The following is a 21,497-nucleotide window of genomic DNA, read 5'->3' as shown; positions in this document are numbered from 1 at the left end:
TTATGGTATCCCTTTATACATTTGCATGAAAAGAATCACGCTTGATTAATTGAAAATAAATCTGGTCAGAGACTATTATAAAATTCAGAATGTCAGAAAGCTCCTACAAACAGAAGAAGCCAACCTGTAAAATTGGTGGATTCACAATTTATTTAAGTCATTCTACTTTACTGGTTCACATTCCTATTGTTCTTAAAACCTTTTCCTCTGAGTTATTTTATGCTCTAATAAATATTATTTTAAATCCTCTCTTCTCTTTTTAATTCTGCAAATTGTATTGCTTGAAACTTCCAGTAAGTATCTCCAACAGTTACAGTTAACCTTCTATCTGCCAGTCTTTCTCATATAATCATTTACCTTCTAGGAAAAAAAACTGGTATCAAATTTCCTTTCTGTTTATTAGACTTCTTTCTTACTGCTAGATGGCATGTGTAACCCTTAGGCTTACAGTTTACTCAGTTAACTGTCAGGACTTTTCATCTTCCCTCAACTTATTTTCCCTCCACAGATTTATCTCATTTGATTACCCCTGGCATTTCTAAAAACTGTCAAAATTTGGTCTACTGAAATTCAATAATGGTTCAAGATGACATAAGGACAGTCTATAACCCTGACAAGAGACAATGACAAATTTTGAGCACATCTCTAGTTAGCCTTGACTAGTTTTATTTCATCTATTCACCATTCAATGCCTAGCAGTATAACTAGAGCATGCTAGACAAACCATAAAACCAAAAGTGCATTCTTTTCCTAGAAAAATATATATTTCTTTCCCTTTTCCAGTCAGTGAATAAACAAACATTTCTAAGGTTTGGTTCTCATCACTTTTACAATACTCCAACTATTTTGAGGGAAATCACGCCATCTGACTGCTTTCCATTAGGCAGATGGATACAGATTATTTTGATATTTATTTTCTTTTTTTTTTCTTCAGGAGGATGAGGCCAGCAACTTTTATACCAGACTACCAACATGCTGGAAAGTCAAATTTTAAATAAATACTCTGTACACCTCCTGACCTAATTTTTGCCCTGAGAATTAGTATTTCTCATTTCATAAACATGAGAAATAATCATGTGGGGCTATAAAAGGGCCAGTTATACAGAAAAACAAAACCTGATATTTTTGTTGTATCTGGCCTTCTGGTTCTACTCCAGACACTTCACTCTAGCTGTGTCAGTGATGCACTACCATTTGCTCACCATCTCATGGTAGTGCTCCATGACTTCTTCAAGGCAACTCAGAGCATGAGATCAAGCTTAGTGTAGCTTCAAATGATAATAAAATGTGCAATTTGCCAGACTAAACACAACTTCTCTTTCTACTAAACCCCAGTCTCCTCCTACCTGCACTTCCCCTCTGAGCCTGCAGAGCTTTCAAAAGCAGGAGGAAGGAGGTTATTCAAAGAATCAGCATGCAGATGTTTCCAAGATGTGTCCACAGTTAAGCAAAGATTTTCCTTTGATTTTGTCCAGCTCAGGAGTGGATGAAATTTAATGGACTTCCCCCTACATACACCCCAAAGATTCTTTTTTCTGCATTTTGTTACTTCTGAAATGCTTTCCAAATGTTTTCTCGGGGTTTGGCCTAAAATCTTGGTACGCTGCCTCCTAAACTTCTCCTCCAATATATTTTATTTGCCTTTAAATTGATAGTGTCTTTCCAATTTGGAAAAAACTTCAGTTAGAGGAACCATGAGATTCTCTATTTCCAGACCAAATCCATTCAGTTATCAAAAGAAAGAATTAGGTCTTCTACAACATAAAGTTAGGGCACCCACAGAGGAAGCTGATCCGCTAAATAAGGAGGTGCCATTTTGCACAGTGCCTCTTCGGAGCTGAACTGCCATATGCTGCTGTCTACTCCTCCTTCATCTGCATCCTCTCTGCAGGAAATCAGTTCTGTGTACTTCAGTCCACCAGCTCAGTCTTCCCCAAAATGGTGTGTACTTTACAACTGGTATCTAGTTGCAGGCTAATGCCTTCTAACCCCACCCTGGGGTGCTGAAATATGTTTTCATCGCTTTAGGCACCCTTGAAAGGAGCAAATGCATCTTTCCCACACACATTGCACCAGGTGATGCAATGGAGACACAGGCTCCTTTGAGAGTCCATGGCAGGCTGAGTCACAGACACAAAGTGGCTGACGGGGAGGAGTGACAGCCTCTTGCTCCATGTGTGATGCTGTCATTTTGCTTCTGATGCCTTTTGAGTAGCACATGGGGTTGAGGAGGTGGAGGGAAGCCACAGTATCGTTCTGATTCCCTTCCTCTGCATCAAGGGAGCAGGGGAGAGAGGCAGTGGGAGAAGCTCTTCCAGGCCCAGCCTAAATCTGTCCTTGTAACACGTGTTATAACAAAACGGCTTCACTAGGCATCACTAAGCCTGAGCAGTACCTTCTGTATAAAAGCAGACTCTTCAAAGTGCTCTACAACACCAGTGCCCATAAGGAGTCAGGACTGTCTAGGGCAATAATATTCAAAGCTCTTATAGCTTGGTCCCTATCTTCTCTAACCATGCAAGCACCCAACCACTACCTTCCTAGCCTGGGTGCAATAAAGCTATTGCCCTCAAAAAGCTTTGAAATGGAAGCTCTAGCCAAGACCTCCCTCTTGCAACCTCACCTAAGCCTTCCTCCTGCCACCTCCTGCATGACAGGTCACAGAACATACTCCTAACACCACCTTCCTGGCTGCCTGCCTTGTTCTCCCACCCAGAGGGACTTTGGCACCCCTTCAGACACATCTTGCCTCCACAGAGCCCCAAGGACTTGCCTCTCTCTCTCACACACCCATGCCTGCCACTCCACTCAGGAAAACTAAAAAAAGGATGGAATTCAGAGATTGGGTCTCATACTTCTTCCCTCTCTTCCCCCAAGCAGCAGAGAGGCTGTCCCTCCAGGGAAAGGCAGGCCCTGGCAGCAGGCAGAACCGTATCAGAGTCAGTGCATGCAACGGCAAGGAAGAAAGCACCCAGCCTGACACAAAAACACACACTTCATTAACATGCTTTGTCTCATTTTCTGTTAAAAATGTGTAGTTTCCTTTAGGGCTATGGTTTTAACAACCTCTACTGCTACCACGTTGTTTGTTTCAGAGACACTTTAAGGCATCTCAGAACACACAGTAAAAAATGCAGGTGGGAAATAAAACCTGATAAATGAAACTGCTTTTACATAATTACAAAAACCTAACCATAACTGTACTAATATCATACTTATTGCTGTGCTGTTGAGAACCCACTGGTGTAGCAGAAATGTAACATGGGTGAATAAGCAATGGAAAAATGTTTTTAAATCCATCCTTGGATCCCTGGAAACCCACGTGTTTCCTGGCACTCCAACACTTACCAGTTGGCTCAGCTGAAATTATGAAGTGGCAGAGGGATATCCATTTCATTATCACCTTCATTCATTATTTTTCAACCTCACTCTCACTCTACGAGAAGCAAGCTACATACCACCACCAATACAGGGCACAGTATCATGCTCCCTCTCGCCTTTGCCTTCTCAGTCCAGCCCCAGGAGTTTCTGGCGGGAATGGCACAGCTTTAGCCCCAAGTGTTGAAGGGAATACCCAGCTAAAGTCAGAGCACTGCCCGAGATGTTCAGAATCAGTTGTTTTCACCCTAGAGGGCAACTCAGCTCCCAGTCGCATGGCTCCAGCTCAAGGGTACCTCCCAAAGAAAACAGCAGGCTCAGCTCTGTCCTTTCAAAGGATTGAAGGCAACTACCCCTGAAGACCATTCCATTTTAATGGGACTCAGTGAGGCACCTGCTCACAGCTTTCACTCAGCCTTGGCTATGTGGCAGTGGTTCAGAAACACTCCTGTGGAGAAAAAAACCCCCCAAATGACAATGACGATGTCTAGTCTGGAGCATTTTCTGCCTCCTGCAAACAGGTACAAAGCCTGGCTGTATCTTGAACCTACACTAAAGATATCTAGGTGCCTATTTTCCTCCCTATTCCTACTCTTTCTAGTACTCAGCTGTTCAGGATGCAGAAAAGCTTTGGGTCACACTACCCAGCTCTGAAGCTGAGTAAACAGGGAGCAGGATGGGAGGGCACTGCAGAACAGATCCATTCTGGGGCTTGCCTGCAGTGCATGTGCCTGGTGTGGGCAGCACAGAAACCAAATCTGGGGCTTAGAAGTTAATTCAGAAACCTCAAGTCAGGCATTGCTGGGCTTAGCTTGTAAGGACCTGTACCTTTTTTCAGAGACAGCGCTATGAATACGCAGCTGATGACTGTGAAGCCACTTTAGGTGGTTCCTTGAGACATCCACTAACCCTGTGAATGGGTAAGTGAATGCACAAAATGAATGGAGACAAAACTCATGCTCATGACAACAGAGGACAGAAAATAATGCCAGATGTATGGATAAACAGCCTGAATGCTGCTGTTCTACTTTGACTTGGTACCACTTACGGTTAAAATACCAGTCTGTGCAATTTTACACTAACTTACACTAACTTCCACAGTGAAAGTGGATCATTACACTTATATTATGACTTTTTGAACACATTTAATGGTCAGCTGAAGTTCCAGTAATGAATAGCTCAAAGTCAGACCACCTCTACTAGCTTTCATAAATGGAAATAGGGCAGAAGAATCAGTAGCTAATACAACACAATTCACTGGAAGGTTCAAAGAACCTCATAATGTGCAATCATGATGTATTCTGCTCTCCAGAGCAGTTTGCTCCTAAACCCAAACACTGCATTTTCATTTACATTCTGAAAATAAAGGGTCTGATTTCTTTTATACCTTTCTATGCTATTTAATATAACTGCAGCTGTGTCTCTTGCTTCATGATTTTGCACTGAAATCTCCAGTGATGCATAGAATAACTTAAAAATTGTAGAGTAGGATCTTTCTGTGGTACAATTGCATATTCTTTTTTCTTTCTAATAATGGTCCACTTTTGAGAATGCCAAGAATGGTATAAACTGATATACTCCAGTGGGTTCTTGAGATTCATGGAAAAAGATAATTAAGAAAGTACAGCTTTCTGTCAGGATTGCAAATTATTTCTGTGAATTCCTCTGAGATCTGTACTCTGTCTCCTCAACAGTTCTGCCGCAGTTGAGATTGGTTGAGCCAAGAAAGGTACACAGGCAACAACTAGGTTATTGAGAAGGAAAGCACTATCAAATCCTGTTAAATAGGTCATTATGGGCCTCATACAGCTCTTGTGACAAAGTTCAAGGCAAGGATTGCAGCGTATGATGCCAGGACCCTGCAGAGATCTCTGAAATGATGATGGTGAAGAGTACTGGAAAGAAAGATGAAATCTATCCTGCCTAAGCTACTGCTAACACCATGAAGGCCAGGACAGTGGTAATTGGCCTCTTTCTTTCTTCCAGGGAGATGCAATCTGAGTTTAATCAGGTATTAACCTGCACAGCTCACCAAATGCACGTGCCACCACTGAGCCTACTCTTTATCTCATTCCTTGTGCTATTGGTAGCCTTCTGCGATAAACAATACCCTTAGCTTATAATTGGTTAATTTACCCATATTTCCAGGGGTAAAAGAACAAATAGACACTGTCCTTTTTGCAAGGATATTCAAGCATGAATAATCAGAACAAAGGATGCCAAGGAAGCAAAAAGCAGGGGGAAGAAAATCATGTCACCAGCTCTCTTTGATCTTTAGATCATGCTTGAAAAATCTTCTCAATCAAGAAGGAGGCGAGAAAAGCCCAGGGAAATGCTGACTCCAGAGGCTTCAGCTGCTTGAGAATCAGGCTGCTGCCATTACACATCACAAATTCCCATTTGACTTTGGTTTTTCAGACTGATACATGCATACAGCAGTGTGCCCCCTATAATATTTTTCATACTTTCTTCACCTCAATGAATCCAGTTCATTAAAACATATTGAAGTATGAGTCTTGGATCATGAACTGATTTTCTCTTGCTTAAGCTAAAAGTGGACCCCTTCATTTGAGGAATAAATTAATTCTAGACAATCTTAAAAAAAAAAAAGAGGGAGGGGGAGAATAATCCAGCATTTAGAATTGTAGTAAATTGTTGCATATCGAGCCATGTTTGATATGAAACAAAAAAGCGTATTTCTGAGAAGCATGCACATACACGTGTACAGCATTTGAACACGTATTTGTCACAGTTACAATCAGAGCTTACAGAGAAATACAACAGTTATTAAAAATGATTCGGCACTCTTAACACAACAAAGCATACGAACTGTGAGCTAGTAATTAGAATGTATAAGATTTGATAAATACAAGGTTTTTAAATGTCCTGTAAGGATCCATTCCTGAAACCCCTTACTTACATGAGCCTATCAGCTTCAGGACACCAGTACATTCAGTAGGATTGTTTGTGTGAATAAGAATTACTCATAAATCGTAAAGTCTGGCAGGATTAGGCAATGAATGTAAGCTCTTTCACAAATTTTTATTTAAAGTTAGAAAAGAAAGAAAATCAGAAGTTTTACTCCTGCTTAGCCCAAGGGCAATATATTACCAGTCCATGACTGAGGGTTTTAACTCCAGACCACAGTACAAGTACAAAGAAAGACAAGAACAAATATCTAGGACTGAGATGTGCTCTCATTTTACCAAGGTGGATCTGGACAGGCTCGTTTGATTTACCTCAGCATAGCCAAGAACATTTCCCTTCCATCTAGCCAGTCATTGCTCCCATTGCAGACCTCCTAACAGCAGTGTGCAGAATAAATTCAAGTCTTTCTGCAGCCAGAGGAAGCCTTCACAGCATGAAGCCTCATAGAACCACCAGGAGAGGCTGAACTTAGAATAAGGGTTTTAGGGAAACACTACATTTAATACTAAACCAAGAAATATTTTAGTGACATTTACATTGAAGAATATACACACAAAAGGGGATATTCACAATCTACAATTATCAAATGCTGGGACTCTCAAAAGCACAGAGGATATGCTGCTTCTACTCTCGGCAGCTAAAGAAAAGGTTGTGCATACTGTGCATTTCCAAGCCTCAAAGGACCTAACCTTTTGTTTCTAAATCAGTAGGTATAAAACGGAGCCTTATACTTCCTTCAAGATTAATTCAACTAGCAATGAAAAGACTTTGTACAGCAAAATGTATAGCAAAATGCATCTCTTTCATACGTAACCCTGATCAGCTTCTCTAACTTGTACATATTTTCAAAGGTTTTCATAGGTTTTAGAGTCGTATTCAGAAAAGTGCTTCCTGAAACACCTTTGATGACTTTACAGACATCTAGTAACATTAAGGACTGCAGCTCAAAGGCAAACCTGAATAAATGACCTTGAAAAACATAAGAGACAAGAACAGAGCAAGATAATTATTCTAGGTACGGAACTTGTATAGCAAATTGACTGTATCTGGACTAGAACTGGTATGACTGGAGCTGTTCCTGCCTTGTAGGCTGAAGAGTCCCTAAGGCTCTGAGGTGGTACCATGACTTCCCCTTAATCAGCAAACACAAACTCAGCTGAATGACAAGCTGGAAAAGACACATAAGACTTAGCTGGAAACTAAGACTTAATATACTACTGTGAACAATGCCATATGAACTGTCTCCATGACTAAACATAGAGGGTCGAGATTTTACTGTGTGCTTCTAGATATTGAAAGACATCGTATAAATGGTATCATTCAAAGTAAACATACCCATACACATCAATAGAAACCACAAACAAGCCTCTTGCAGCTTCACTGACTGCTTAGGTCTGGCAAGTAAGACCAGTCATTATCCTGAGCATGTGGGTAAGCTCAGAACTAGGTCAGCGTGCGTTATTATAAAATTTAACTGCTCAGCTGAACAACAATGTCTTGCAGCCTGGAAAGATGCCAAAAGGTCCAGTAATGATACAAAGTGGTACTAGTCTGTCCACAGAGACACATAGCAAGTCCCTGCCATCAAAAAATAACTGCAAATTCACCACAAGAAAAAAATTTAAAGGGGAAAGGAAGCATGAAATAAGAAAAGACGGTATCAATCTTGATGGTCTATCATAATCTTCATTAACTAGAAGCACATTATAGTGATCTCCAAACAGCAATCATTTCTTAAGTCAGAATTAGTAATTAAAATTTCTGAGGATATGCTCTACATCCTGGGAAACATCTGCTTTTTAAACTAATTAAACTCTTACCCCCTTAAGGGTTAAGGGGGTTAATGTTATTAATGTATTAATGTATTAATGTATTAATGTATTAATACATTAATGTATTAATGTATTAACTCAATGTATTGAGTTAACCCCCTTAACTCAATAACATTATCAAAGGCAGTTTGTGAGGAAAAGAATTCATTCTTGAGAACCAAGTAAAATTTCATTTTGGCAGGTCAGAATAAAGTAAAATCCTAATCCATACAGGCTTTAGCCTTGGAATAATATCTGAAAAGCTCTAAACTAAAGAGACTTGGTTTTCACTCAGAGTTTTGTTGAATGAATTTATATTGTGATTGCAGAGTCTCGATGGAGGCTCTGGCTTCCTGGCTTTACCAGTTGAACAAACTGCACTGATAATCTGAAGGAAGACAACGGTTTCCCCTGCTGTCCATCACAATCTGTTCAGCATGGAGCGTTTAGGATTCTTGCACTTCACTCTAAAGAATTCAAAAACCCCTCGTCTTCCCTCAAGCTCAGTCTATCCTTTATCGTATTATTTTGACCGCTCAATGACAGTGTTGACAATGCACTTTCTCTACCAATTGTTTCCATCTCATTTCCAAAGCAGGATACTCCTCTTTTTAAAAATATAAAAAAGCCCCCAAGAACATTTTTCTACACACTGAAAAATCTGTCCATCAGTGTGCTAACCAATTTCAGGCAGTGAGCTGGTCTCCTGGCTGACATTGCTTCACACCACCCATGACCTCAACTCACTAATGGGAATCGTATTGCTTCCTTCATTAATCTACATCACTTGTGTGGTTAAATCAGCACATTCCCATTGCTGTTGATGCTGAATATGGTATTCTTATATTGTTGCTCAGCCAATTCAGTGTTATTTCAGCTGTAACCAAATTTTGAGTTTAGCTGTGAACGAAATCATTCCATCTCAAGCTAGTAACAGCCCAGTAATCCCAAACTCACCTGAACCAGCAGCAGTATAAGGCATGGAAACCAGGGCTCATGATCCATGTACTAATGAGTTCCATGGGAAGGGAAGGACTCGGGGGAGGAGGTGAAAGGGAGAGATTGTGAGGTGATGCAAATTTTTAAACCTTCAAAGTCACTATAGGAAGTAGATCTGCCCTAAAGGATACATGCTTTCAGCTGAATGAGTAACCAAGCAGTATTTTAGTCTTCTGTTGTGCCATTTGGACTCTCTGGCGTTAATTCAACCACCCTACAATTAATCATACAAGGAAAAGTTGCAGCATAAACATTGGTTACTCTTTACAAGAAAGCAGCACCAGTGTTGAATAATAAAAAATTCAGTGATAACGTACCTATCACAAAGTACACATCCCTAAAAATGCGTACATTGCAACAGCTGCATTATATGAAGTCCAGCACCAACTCAAATCTTTCAGTGCAGGACAATGCTATTCCAAACATCCATCTGTATCACAGCTGTAAATAACCCCACATGTAGTCTTCATTAAAAAACTGGCTAGCTGAATGAAATGTCAAAATACAACTGAATTTGAAAAGACAACAGATACAGTTCAAATACCATGTATTTCTTTCTCCTACTGTTCTACATAAGGTAAATGCAAGTGCCACACAAACCAATAGACTCACACAAGCTTGACAAAATCATACCTGGGGGGCTGTGGGTGGGAGGATGATGACAGGAAAAGGAAAGTTATGTTTCCTCTCCCAGACTTCATCAGTTTTTCCACCCCCAAGTCAAAAACAAAAACTCGGACAGTTATATCTGGTTATGATCAGATACCCATAAACTAAAACTCTTGGTATAACAGAGATGTTCCACTAAATGTGAAATTTGTTTGGTGAAGCTTGTGAATAGATTTTCAATTTTTTTCTCAAACCCTTAACACCAAAATATCCTTCTCTAAATAAGCCTGGGTATTTTTTTTTTTTTTTGCAAGAAGCAAAATCACCTGCTTGAAAACAGGTTGCAGTAGGACCCAGACAAATTCCTTTCCTGCTGCTGTTGCTGCTGAACTCCACCTGGTATCTGGTTATTAGTATTACACTCAGAACATGCTTTAAAATATCAGTTTTCATACAGTAGTGTTCTTCTTAAATCTCTAAGGACACTGTAAAAAATACAGTAATAAAATAACTCTCAAAGCTGGTTGGATGTGACAAAGATTTAAAATCAATAGCTTAAGTCCAATTCTAACTGGAGAAATTAAAAAGTAGATGAAAATGAGCTTCTCATTCAGAATCCAGTTCCACTCAACACCCTGGATAGGTAAAATCCCAAAGTGTCAGAAATGACCTAGACTTGAAGAAGTCTCGAAGGTATATTTTTCAGGGGTACAAGGCTTGGCATGAAAAATTATTCTCACAGCAGTGCCAAATCCCTGGAGGATGGTTTATCCTAAATCTGGCTGTCTTCTCCTTTTTCCTTCATCTGTCAAGTCTCTCCTTGAACATTTTAAAATTACAAATACCTTGTAATTCAGACAGTGGGGTAAATATGCATAAAATAACAACTTGTGTGAGGAATTCGCTTCACAGCCAACATACAATGCCTGCTTTAGAGTACATCTGAGAAACCTCGTTTTCAGCTCATTCCAATGTGTCTGACTAGAAACATTTGAAAAAATAAATAAATTCACAGGATGGCAAGAGCGACACATATGCAGAATGGCTCTTCTCAGAAAACAAACAGGTTTATCATTCCTTTCTAAAGTTCCCAGGGGAATACCTGGGATTTTTTTCAAATCCCATGTATACCAAGCAAAGCTAACTTAGTGGTGGACTTGGTAGTATTAGGTTAACAGATGGACTCAATGATCTTAAGAGTCTTTTCCAAGCTAAATGATTCTATGATTCTGTCATGTGTCAGCACCCCTTCCCACCTGGGGAGTGATGGAGTTCAGACGGAAAAGAATATTACCAACACTCCCACAGCTGTTCCCACGGAGCTCCTATTCACTCAAGGGTGAGCAGTGGGCATTCTGGCACAAGACAACCCTGCACACAGAAAATTCTGTATCTTACCCATTATTCCCTGCTCAGTTGATATCAGCCTATTTATTTTGCTAATGGAGCCATTTATAGAAGGCTGAGACAAACAGTTCTAACTCAATTGTCAAAAAACCCCATACCACTAATATTTATAAAGTGCTTCTTGTGTTCAGTCTAAACACTATTTGTTTCTTCAAGAAACACAAAGCTCTGAAAGAGAAGACAAGAATAATCTCCAAAATCACCAGCACATGCAATTCTTCACCTTTTGGAACAACACTGAAAGGATACGTTTTTAATGCTTTATTGTTGTTTCATCTTGGTTGCTTTAATATTCCTAGAATCTTGAGTACAACATTTTTCCTTTTAAATGCTCATGTTCCTTCCCATTTGTCTAATATTGATTTGCCTCCTGCCAGTTGTGCAGAACTCTAATTTAACATGCTTTAGTTGGATTCCTTGTTTTCAACAAACTTCAAGAATGCTACCAAGAGAGCTCATAAAACGAAAGATGCTAGTTAACCAAGTAGCACAGAGCATGGAGAACCATTACCTGTGTAGATATCCTGCAAACATAGTGGCTTTACATTTACTTTTACCAATAGCTGGCATCACAGTTAACAGTCTTAATTATCTTTATTTTTAATATAAGTTATTTAGAATCCTGAAAGACAATGAGAAAGAGATCATTTGAGACCTTTTCTACTCAGGAGTAGGAACACATTAAAGTGACTTGATTCAATTACAGTAATTTAAACTGTTCCTTCAGTTTCCTGCCATTTGGAAAGAAAAAAAAAATACCACAAACCTCTGATTTGCTTTAAAATTTTAGATTTTATCACCAAATGGTTGTGAGACAGCAAATATGCTGGTACAGCCTGAATGATTATCAGAGATGCCAGTTCCAGCTAAGAAGCTGGGAGACTGTATACTTCTCATCTTTTTCCAGGGAAAAAAAAAACCCAAACCATAAAGAGAGTGGAAATATTTAATAAGAATAATTCTCCAGAAAGCACTGAAGGGTTTAAAATGTAAAGTACACAACCTAGAGCACATCAGCTTTTGTTAAGAAATCACAGATGATTTTTGAGTTGGTAAGGGCAGAGAGACTCTAGCCCCTCTCTCATGTTGAGTAACATGGGAAGCGTCTGCCTATTCTGTTGGGAAGTCAGGGGAAAGCCACTTGTCTTGCATCAGCCAATATGACCAGCACAGAGTCTTCAAAAATGGTATTTTTTTAATTCTGCTCACCATTTAACCACACTGCACAGAATCTTAATTTGTCCTGGTATCTGAGATCCACTGAAAAAGAAAAAAGCAAGGAGGAAGGAAAAGGTCTTCCACAAGCAAGACACTACTCAAGAAAACAGAAGCGATGGGGTATGACTTCCCTTTATGGTTAAACTGCCTCCTGAAATGAGATGTAGGTTCAGCTGTGATACAGAATAAGACTACACTGGGAAAGCAGTACAAAGTAACTCCAAGTTGTCAGGTTTAATTAATAGATACTTAAAAGGGTCTGATGCAAACAAAGCATTAAGGTCCATTGATTATAAAAGGTGTAATTATCAATCTGATGAAGACATTAATCTAAGTAGGGAAACATGCAAGTCACATAACTCAAAACTGATGTCTTAATTAAGCAAATAAGCTACTCAATGCAAGGCACACTGAATATTTAAAGAGGTACGTGGCCAGAGCTGATACGGCTTCTTCATTTTTCAGTAGAGCTATAGAAAAATTGAAAAGAAACAACCTCAATCCTTACCACACATATCTGACAAGGTTTCCGAGCCACCTGTGAGACCCATCGGTATCACAAATTTAGCACTCTGTCCTTTGGCTGCCTATGTCATTTTTAAAACAGGAGAAAGGCTCCTCAATCACTTACACCTTTAGAAAATGTTTAAGAACTCCAGTTTTCTGTTTCTTCCCTTATTACTGTTCAAATCGAACATTTGCTTTTATCATCAGCCCAGTCTTAAAATGCTGCCTCTCTTCCTTGCAAACAATCTGAGGACGCAGTGATGTAACATCCAGATTGTTTTTTCCAGCAATTGCTCAAAAGGTTTCCAAGCAATCAAATAGCTGTCTACATGCAAGTTCACAAGCTAAAAGCTACGCTGAGCATTCAAAAGACAATATCTGGAATAATTCACCATCTGGGTACTCTTACTCGGCACCAACAATGCACAAGGTTAGCACAGGTTAGCTACAGCACTGTCCATTCTGACCAGCTTTTCTGGCTCTAGGCTCTCCAATTACACAGGTCTTGTGCTACAGAAATACGAATATTTTCATGATGTATCACAATCCATCCAACACCAGCTCGATTACTGATCCTGTCTGACTGCAGAAAGCACTGGGTTCAGTGCAAGGCACAATCCGACTGCCTGTGAGCAATTTCTTAGGCTGTCCTGAAATCATAGTCAGGCATTTAAAAGTACTTCTCCCAGACTCAAACGCAACAACAAAGAAAGATGAGGAGCATCCGAAGACCATCACAATACTGCCTAAGCATCCTGTTCAGCAAAGAAATGCAACTCTTCTCTCATCTGTTTTATCAACATGGAGAAGCTAAAGGGAAATAAAAAATGAGCCCCAAAATTTTAGGGCTTCAAAACCAAAGCCACATAAACAAAGCAGGGCTTTATTAACGGGGCCACTGCCGATAGATCCAGGCACTATGAGAGTTCTTCACACACAGGGCTGTATGACATTTAAAAGATGAGCTGAAACTGTCCTTTGCGTGCTGTTTTAAAACCATTCCGTAATTAAGCCCAAAGAGATGACAGACATTTATTGACAGTTAATGCAGTGCTCCCACAATGTATTATTAGGCACAAGACCAGAGGCGCAAGGCCAAGTGCTGTTAATCTCCTAGTGAGTGCAGCCTGAAAATATCTAGTGATATTGCTAATATTTTTCAAAAGGCAAAAGTCTTGAGTTTTCGCAGAAACTGATACAACGATTAACCCACCAAAATAAAAGTGTCATGGGGTAAAAAAAAGAAAGTTCACATAGTTTTTAACCCAGTTTCTCCACATGAAGAGCGATGTATGAAAAAGGACTGCCCTCCTTTGCCTTACCTCATGTTTTACTTTAGCAGTGTCAAATCTGATCTTTCGTGCTTGGCTAGAAACCTTTCCAAAACAAGTGGGAACATCTATCAGCTTTTAGTCAAGGTAAGGAAAGTGATGGGTCACAAGTTTCCCTCCAAATGCTCTCCTTGTTTGTTTTAGGGAAGCCTTAAGAAGAGCAAATAAAAGAGGCTTGAAGTCCTCTGAGCAAAGCTGACTTCTATCTCTCAAGGTCATCTTCAAGTCATTTAAGAACCACAGAAATAGCTGGGGAGGGGAGGAAATAAGTAGACTCAGAAAGACACCTTTCATTCTCAAATAGCTTTGGTACTGGAGGCTGAACTAAAAATGAGCAGTCAGGTGGAGGTTTGCCACTTTTTACAGACCAAGCCAATCTTCCCCCGGGAGAAATATGCGGTAAGAAGTTCTTGCAAAAGTAACTCCAGCACAAGCACGGCAGAGAAAGGAGAGCTCGCCTCTCAGAAAGACTCCACTGGAAGTGGGTCGTCAAGGGTCCTACAGACAAGAACCTTCTTCCTTGGACAAATCTTAACCCGTTTTCAGGGTCAGTGCTGAAGCCGGTATGTTAAAAACTGTATGGTGTAGTTCCTAATCGAGACAGACCCTCGATATTCCTTCACAATTTGTGGCCTGATCTTACTGAGAATATATATTCAAATTTTTAGTAACACATTTAGCAAACATTAACTATGACTGACATGCATATTCAGAACAAATTTTGCTTAGGATTCAAACCGAAATTCATAATCACGTTAGCTACACATACTATTTCACAGATGTTGCAACCTAACTGAAGACTTAATTTTGTGTAAACCTCGAGAAAGACCCGGGAACCCAGCGGGAGCTCTGCCTAAGCAAAAACTACAGGATTTGGGGCTCCTGTGCAATTACGTGCCAGGGCACACCATCGCCATTTCACTGACAGCTCAATGAACCCCGTTTCTGTAACTAAAATGAAACGCCACCCCAAAAACCCAAGCCAGCAAGCAAACAGAAAAGTATTCTCAGGCAGTTCAGGCACAAGCAGACGCTGTGCCCTGTCACAGCCCCGAGCGTCACCGGCCCCCCGCTACCGCCGCCAGACCCGTTACCTTCGGCCGCCGTTCCCGGGGTGGGTGCGGGAGGACGGGCCGCCAGCCGCAGTGCCCGGGCAGGGCTGGCCCGGAGCCTCGGTAGCGGCCACCACGCTGCCCAAGGCTAACGCCCGCCCGCGGGCTGCGCCGGCGGGCCCGGGGAGAGACGGGGAGCGGGGTCCCGCCGCGCCGCGCCCCAGCGGGAGGGACCGGGAGGGACGGGGCGGGGCGGCCGCGCTTCGCCCCGGCGCTTGCTGCGCCCCTCGCTCCGTGCACGGCTCGGGGCGGGGACCCGGTAAGTTCGCGCCCGTTGTTGCCTGCGAACGGCAAAGTTGGCGTCGCACAGAACCGGGCGGGCGGCACAGGGACAGACATAGCCCCTCGCCACCGGGTGACCCCGACCCACCCCGCAGCCCCCTCTCACCTCAGGCACTGCCTCCTCCCCGCCGGGACGGAGGACCGGGGAAGGCGCCGGCTGCTCTCCGATTCATCGCGGCGCTGCGCCCCGCTCCCGGCTCCCCAGCCCCACCGGGGTCGCTGCAGATCGCCGCGGCCCCGCCGCCGCCGCCGCAGCAGCAGCAGCACCCAGTGCCGGCCGCGGAGCGCCGCCTGCCGCCGGGGGCACCCCCCCATCCCCAGGGCGAGCTCCCGCCCCGCCGCCGCCGGGCTAGGAGAGCGGCGGGCGCAGCGCTGACCCCCATCCGCCCCGCGGGGCATCGTCCTCGTCGGGTTGTGCCCGGCTGCAAAGCGGCTAGGAGGTAACGGCGTTAATATGGTTTTTAAGATATTTAATCTCTCCTCCTCCTCGGGGCAACGTGCAAACTGGCGACCCAGCGCCAGTAAGTTCCCACCCGCAAGCAGCTGGCGTTGAGTTGCCCAAAACCTAAGCCCGAGCCTTAATTTAAACACACTTTCAAACAGCGAATGCGCCTTCCCTGTCGATGGACTTGTCCCAGTCGCGCTGCTGGTGTCAGGTAAGTTTACTCCGCACTGCTCTCGTAGGCTCGGTGCAGCAGACGCAGCCTGACTCCGGCAGGTGAGTGCTGTCAGCGAGCCCCCGGTGCTTGTGGAACCGAGGAGAGCTGTTTTGCCGAGTTTCTGCCTAACTCCGCTGCAGCTGCTTCCTGACCGCTTCTCGGGAGCCCGGGGGGGAGGCGCGTTGGGAAGGATCGCCCAGCAGCCCCGACCGCCTTAGTGAGATGGGGATTGTGCACGGACCCCGGTCCGGGCACTAGTGGGGTTTGCGTGTGCTGGGGCACACACACAGCCAGGACCCCTCGGGAGGCAAAGTGGGGAGCGACGTTCACAGACGTTCAGGCACAGCCATTTCCCTGTCCGATGTCTCCCGTCTGCAAGCAGGCGCTTGGGAAAATGTAAAAGCCTTTTGATAATAGCGTGTGTTCAGGGTCTGCCCGCACGTACAGCGCCGCAGGATGCCGCTGCACCGTGCAAACAGGAAACATCACAGTTCTAACTTTTGTAGGTTTAATAATGGTGATGGCTTTGTACACACCACCACCACCCCGCTCTGTGCTACACCAAGTTGCAACTTACTTACAGGGATTGAAATACATTTCCTGAGATGCCTCCTGTATCTCTTGCCAGTTTCTTCAAAATGTCTCTGTGGCTAGTCTGGGTCCAGGTTTTTGCCAGTATTTACATCTTTTAATTTATTTACTGTGTTTTCTGGCATTCATGCCAGTTAATATCATCCCCCCCACCTTCCCTTTGGGGAAACTTCTGGCTGGTTCTGGCATCTGTCTTGATTGTTGTTTCTTAGATTATGTATGTATTAGTGTCTTTTCTCAGTTAGTGGATCAGCTGCAAGAATGCGTCACATCAGATTTGATAAAAGCTGCCAATCCCAGACAGCCGCCCGTCTCTGCAAGGAGCCAACTCTGCGTGTCTCAGAGAAAGGAGCATGTAGTTTTGTTGATACTATCTGTAGATGTTAGGAAAGTTCTCTTCGTACATACGCTTTTACTGATTAGTGCTTACATTTGCTACAACATCTATCAAGTTTTTGCTCTTGGACTATTTGATTTTCAAGGTAACATTGAAGAAGTAATTGTCTATTTAAATATGTCACCTTCTAATTTAATTTTGTACTTTGTTGTTCTTGCATTATGAAAAGACAAACAAACAGGACCACCCATTCAACCTTGCTTATGTCCTTCTCAGCTCCATCTTGGCACTGCTTCTTGCATGCTCTCCAAGCATGATTCACACTCCCCTCAATTCTCCCACTGAAGTCTTGAAGTGAGACAGTCATCGCAATATCTGAGCTTGTTTTTACCAATACTAAAGAACTGTTTGAAACCATTTGCCTTTCTCATACAGCAATATTTTAATTTGTTTGCTGCTTGACAGCCTAGGATGTGTTTCCATTGGCATGAGATTTTCATGCATTTACTTTTCTGTGCCTATTCTGTTTATCCATTTAGCTTCACCTGTGTACAGCTTGCATTTTATCAAAATGTTTTGACTTAAAATGCACCAAGGTATACCTATTTTTTAAATTTTTTTTTAACCTTTTATTTCATAACCAGTAATTTGACACGCCTATGGACATAAAGAGTCCAGTTCTGTTCACAACCTGATGTGGTACTGTTATCTTCAGAGGTTACCTTTCAGCTTGCCGTGCATCAAGACCTGCATGTGTGTGGTTATTTGCATGTCCTCAGAAGAGAATAGCAAGCATGACTGCACAGGTGTAATTCCACTTTTAAATATGTCCAAAGTATAAATAATATTTTCCCCTTCAAATTCCATCGAGTTGCAAATTCTTTACTAGATGCAATAATTCTCACGATAGAGAAGTGATAGTGAAGATCAATAGCAGAATGCCATGTATGGTGTCCATGGCACTTACCCTCAAAAATAATACAATTCCACCTTTTCAAACAGATGGAGAAAAGGTTGCATGAAGCAGTTAACTGGTTTGGATGTGATCGTATTTGTACAGTCTTGGCAGAACTGATGTTGAAAGCTGAGTCTCTGGCTCCAGCCTTCGTCACACAGTGACATTGCTTTTGTGCTGCTTTGTGCTTGTGTTTCTTGTAGGACATCTTGTGTGTGCCATTCCCTGCCTCAAGCAGCACCCACAGCCGCAGCAGTGAGGCTATAGGCTCCTTTCCAATCCTTCTGAACACCCTAGCAGCAAAAGTGGGTCACAGAAGGTAAAATGGCAGCTTTGTTCCATGTCCATGCCTGTAGAAGAGTGGGATAACTACTATTCCTTCTCACTCTTGTTCCGGGCTTGTTTGGAGTAAGTGCAATTGAGTTTGATTTACAGTCAAGCCTTCCCACTGCAATTAAGACATTTATACAGTTTTCTGCAAGGAGCTGTGTTTATAGGGGAGTGTGGGTACAGCCTCATCGATCATTTGGTTTAAAAAGTCTAGTTTCTAGTTGGACTGGGTCCAGCTCCAAATGAAATCAGCACTTGAAGTCTCAATTATGTCAAAGGGAGTACGATTAAATGCTTCGCAGGTGTGTTTCCCCATTTCTTCCTGGTCCATCCCACCAGTGTTGCCATTGCTTCTGTTCCACAGATGGCAGCTGCATTAGCAGCGACCGGGCAAACACAGAAGCTGGGGTGCGCCTCAGTTTAACTTGTTCAATGAGTTTAAAATTTCTGAAATATGTTTGTTTTTTTAAAGTAATAAACTTAAAAGCACTTTAAATGCAATGCTTAAAGGTTTTTTATCTAAAAGCTGAGAAAAGCTGGACTGTTATCCCAGAGCTGTGAAGATAAAAAGGTTACCTTTTCCTCTAGTCTCACAACAAGATGACTCTTAGCATTGCGTTTTTGTTAATTTCTTTGGATTGTTTTATCATCTCAGTTGTTACTACTGCCATGGTAATTTTGGTTTAGGACTTGTATCATCTAATCCAGAAATTACTGCACTGGTGACCAAAGAAACAGGACATGGCTCTAGGCATAAGAAACTGTATTAAAGTTGTAATTTTGTAGTTTCACCTTGGTGTCTCAGTCAGCCAGGCTGTTTTAGCTGCAAACTGGTATAAAAAGTTGTCTTCATCTGTCTGGAAGGGACTGAGTGGTGAAATGGAAGCCTTTGCAGAAGACATGCCTAGAAACCGTGGCATCAAGCAGAAACTGAGGTTTATGTGTCATTCGTATGTAAAAAAGAGGAGTCCCAAAAAGGGAGTGAAGGTGACGGATGCCATGAATTTTGGACACCTGGGGTGTGTGTAGACTGTGGAGATGGGTGTAGAAACTTGCTCCTTAGAATCAGTGGTGGGAATAAAAGGAAGCCCCTGGAAGTTTGACTCCCACTCCTCAGCTCTCATAGCAGTCAGAAATCCCAGAGGTAGGTAAGTGAACATCTCTGTGAAGACTGTGTTGAAAACTATCATTGTAATATTTTTGATCGATTGTCACAAAGTATTGCTAAGCGTGCTTTTGAAGGGGGAGAGAAGCAGGTAAGAAAATTTTGGTACCTGTCATGGAGATAATTATTTTTGTAGCTGCAGGGAGGAAAAAGGATGGGGAAAAAACAAGTAAGTGAAATGAAGCATTGCTCACTTCAGGTAATAGTGATTTTTCTTTTTTTTCACACACACACACACACACACCCCCCCCCCAACAGGAAAATAATTAAGCTGAACTTCTATTTATGTGACTGCAACTGATTCCATTCGGTGCAGCTGATGCGAACAAAGTTCTCAGAGATGAGAAATGGTACTGCAGATAGCAATGCAGTGGGGAAGAATAATATAGTTGTATCAGTGACAGCAGTGGAGACAATACAGTAGGTTTCCCCTCAAGTTCTTTGTGAGTAAAATGGTCATGTGCAAAATATTAATGATCTATTATAACAGTGGTCATGTGAATATATGATGTAAACATAACATTTTCTTTGTATTTATCTTCTGTTGTATAAGAAGGAAAGTTCATAGTTTTCTACAAACTATATGTATGAATTGTGTACCTGTTGCAAACAGGATGTACTTTTTATATTAAAGCAAGTTTTTCAAATTTTTTCAGGAAAATTACCCAGGTTGGAAAATCACAGGAGTTAAATAAACAAAGGATACTAAGAAAGTCACAGGAGACATCATAGAGCTACTGTGGTGATGGCTTATAAATACTCTATATCCTTTTTGTGTGGAAATAACATTACTATGAGTTACAGCTCTTTTATTAGACATCAGGTTATGTTATTGCAGCTTTGCTGAGAGTCAAAGCAATGAATTTGGGCCTCTATAATCTCTTGTATCCAGTTGCAGGAGCACAGTCGTAACCAACAGCATACAAGCCACCTTCCAATTAAAGCTGAACTCAATTTTAAGGTAGTGTATGCAAATCTACCCTGAAACAGAAACTTCATTAAGCTTGTTATGAACAAAGGTGTTTATTTTCTTCTTGTTTTGTTTATCTCTGGTGTCATTGGGGGTGCTCTGTAAAGCAAGAAACTGTTAGCTACTTGGTTCTTCAATTTGAAAATGACACCCAGGTATACATGTTAACAGCATTTCTCAAAACAGGAATCTTATGAGAATAACATATATAGTTAGATCTCAACAACTTTTTTCAAAGCAGATGCAAACCTGCGTTTTAAACTGTCCCTGATCTGACCAAGCTGCCAAAATCAGGTGGCTGGCAGTGTACCTCCCACCCAGGCAGCAATACTGTCCTGATCATAGACCACATGTTCAGAAATTGCTTGTATACAAAGGGTTTGGATGTAGAAATCAACATATGTCTGCCTCCGTTTTGGTATAGCAAATCCCAGCAGCCATGCTCAGGCTGAAAAGGTATTTTGCTAGTGTTGGGATTTACCCACTCAAAATACTAAGGCAGAAAGCATTCTATAAATGGAAAGAAATACAGAGCATAAACTGCAGGCTATTTGGAAATTAGGTTTTGTCTCTCAAAGCAAACATAAGCACCCAAGGCTCTGAGATGAGACTTTACTTAGTGAATGAAGACATGGTCAGGCAGCCAAGCAAATGGAAAAAGAATCCAACAATGTTAAGCTTGATCCTGTTCAGCTTTAGGCAAAATTTCAACCTCAAGGGTTAATGCTTCTTAAGTACAATTCATTGTGTAAATTCAGCCTCACACCTAAAAGCATTATATTTGCCACATTACAGGCTTTCCGGTCTGTAGTGTTTTCCTAAGCCATTTGGCTGAAAACCAAGGACAATGAGAGAAGAATAATTATCAGTATGATCTCTGTGATTATCCACACTGTGGTTCTCAGAAA

At 41.9% G+C, this 21,497-nt stretch overlaps 2 protein-coding genes across 4 annotated transcripts in view; one reads left to right on the top strand and one right to left on the bottom strand.

Annotated features, from left to right (window-relative positions):
* KCNG2 (potassium voltage-gated channel modifier subfamily G member 2) overlaps positions 1-16,325 on the bottom strand; it is a 58,604-nt gene extending 42,279 nt beyond the window's left edge. Inside the window, exon 1 of one of the 3 annotated variants that reach the window (XM_030508826.1) lies at positions 16,176-16,325. The gene's annotated coding sequence lies outside the window, so the exon portion shown is untranslated. Of the gene's footprint in view, positions 1-15,282; positions 15,340-15,688; positions 15,766-16,175 lie in introns of those variants that run through there. The other 2 variants (XM_030508909.1, XM_030508743.1) reach the window with 2 other exon arrangements.
* On the top strand, positions 15,121-16,026 carry LOC115605682 (basic proline-rich protein-like). The gene has a single exon (XM_030480514.1). It carries the CDS (start codon positions 15,121-15,123, stop codon positions 16,024-16,026), a length of 906 nt encoding a protein of 301 aa, XP_030336374.1.
* Positions 16,326-21,497: the final 5,172 nt, after the last annotated feature.

This window comes from Strigops habroptila, chromosome 1, assembly GCF_004027225.2.
Source record: "Strigops habroptila isolate Jane chromosome 1, bStrHab1.2.pri, whole genome shotgun sequence".
Classification (NCBI taxonomy): Eukaryota; Metazoa; Chordata; class Aves; order Psittaciformes; family Psittacidae; genus Strigops; species Strigops habroptila.
Note: the sequence above shows the minus strand (reverse complement) of the source record. Positions and strands in the feature narration are given on the sequence as shown.

What these genes read in the sequence shown, in the direction of transcription:
- LOC115605682 (XM_030480514.1), top strand. Translation starts at nt 15,121, where the DNA reads ATGAACCCCGTTTCTGTAACTAAAATGAAACGCCACCCCAAAAACCCA.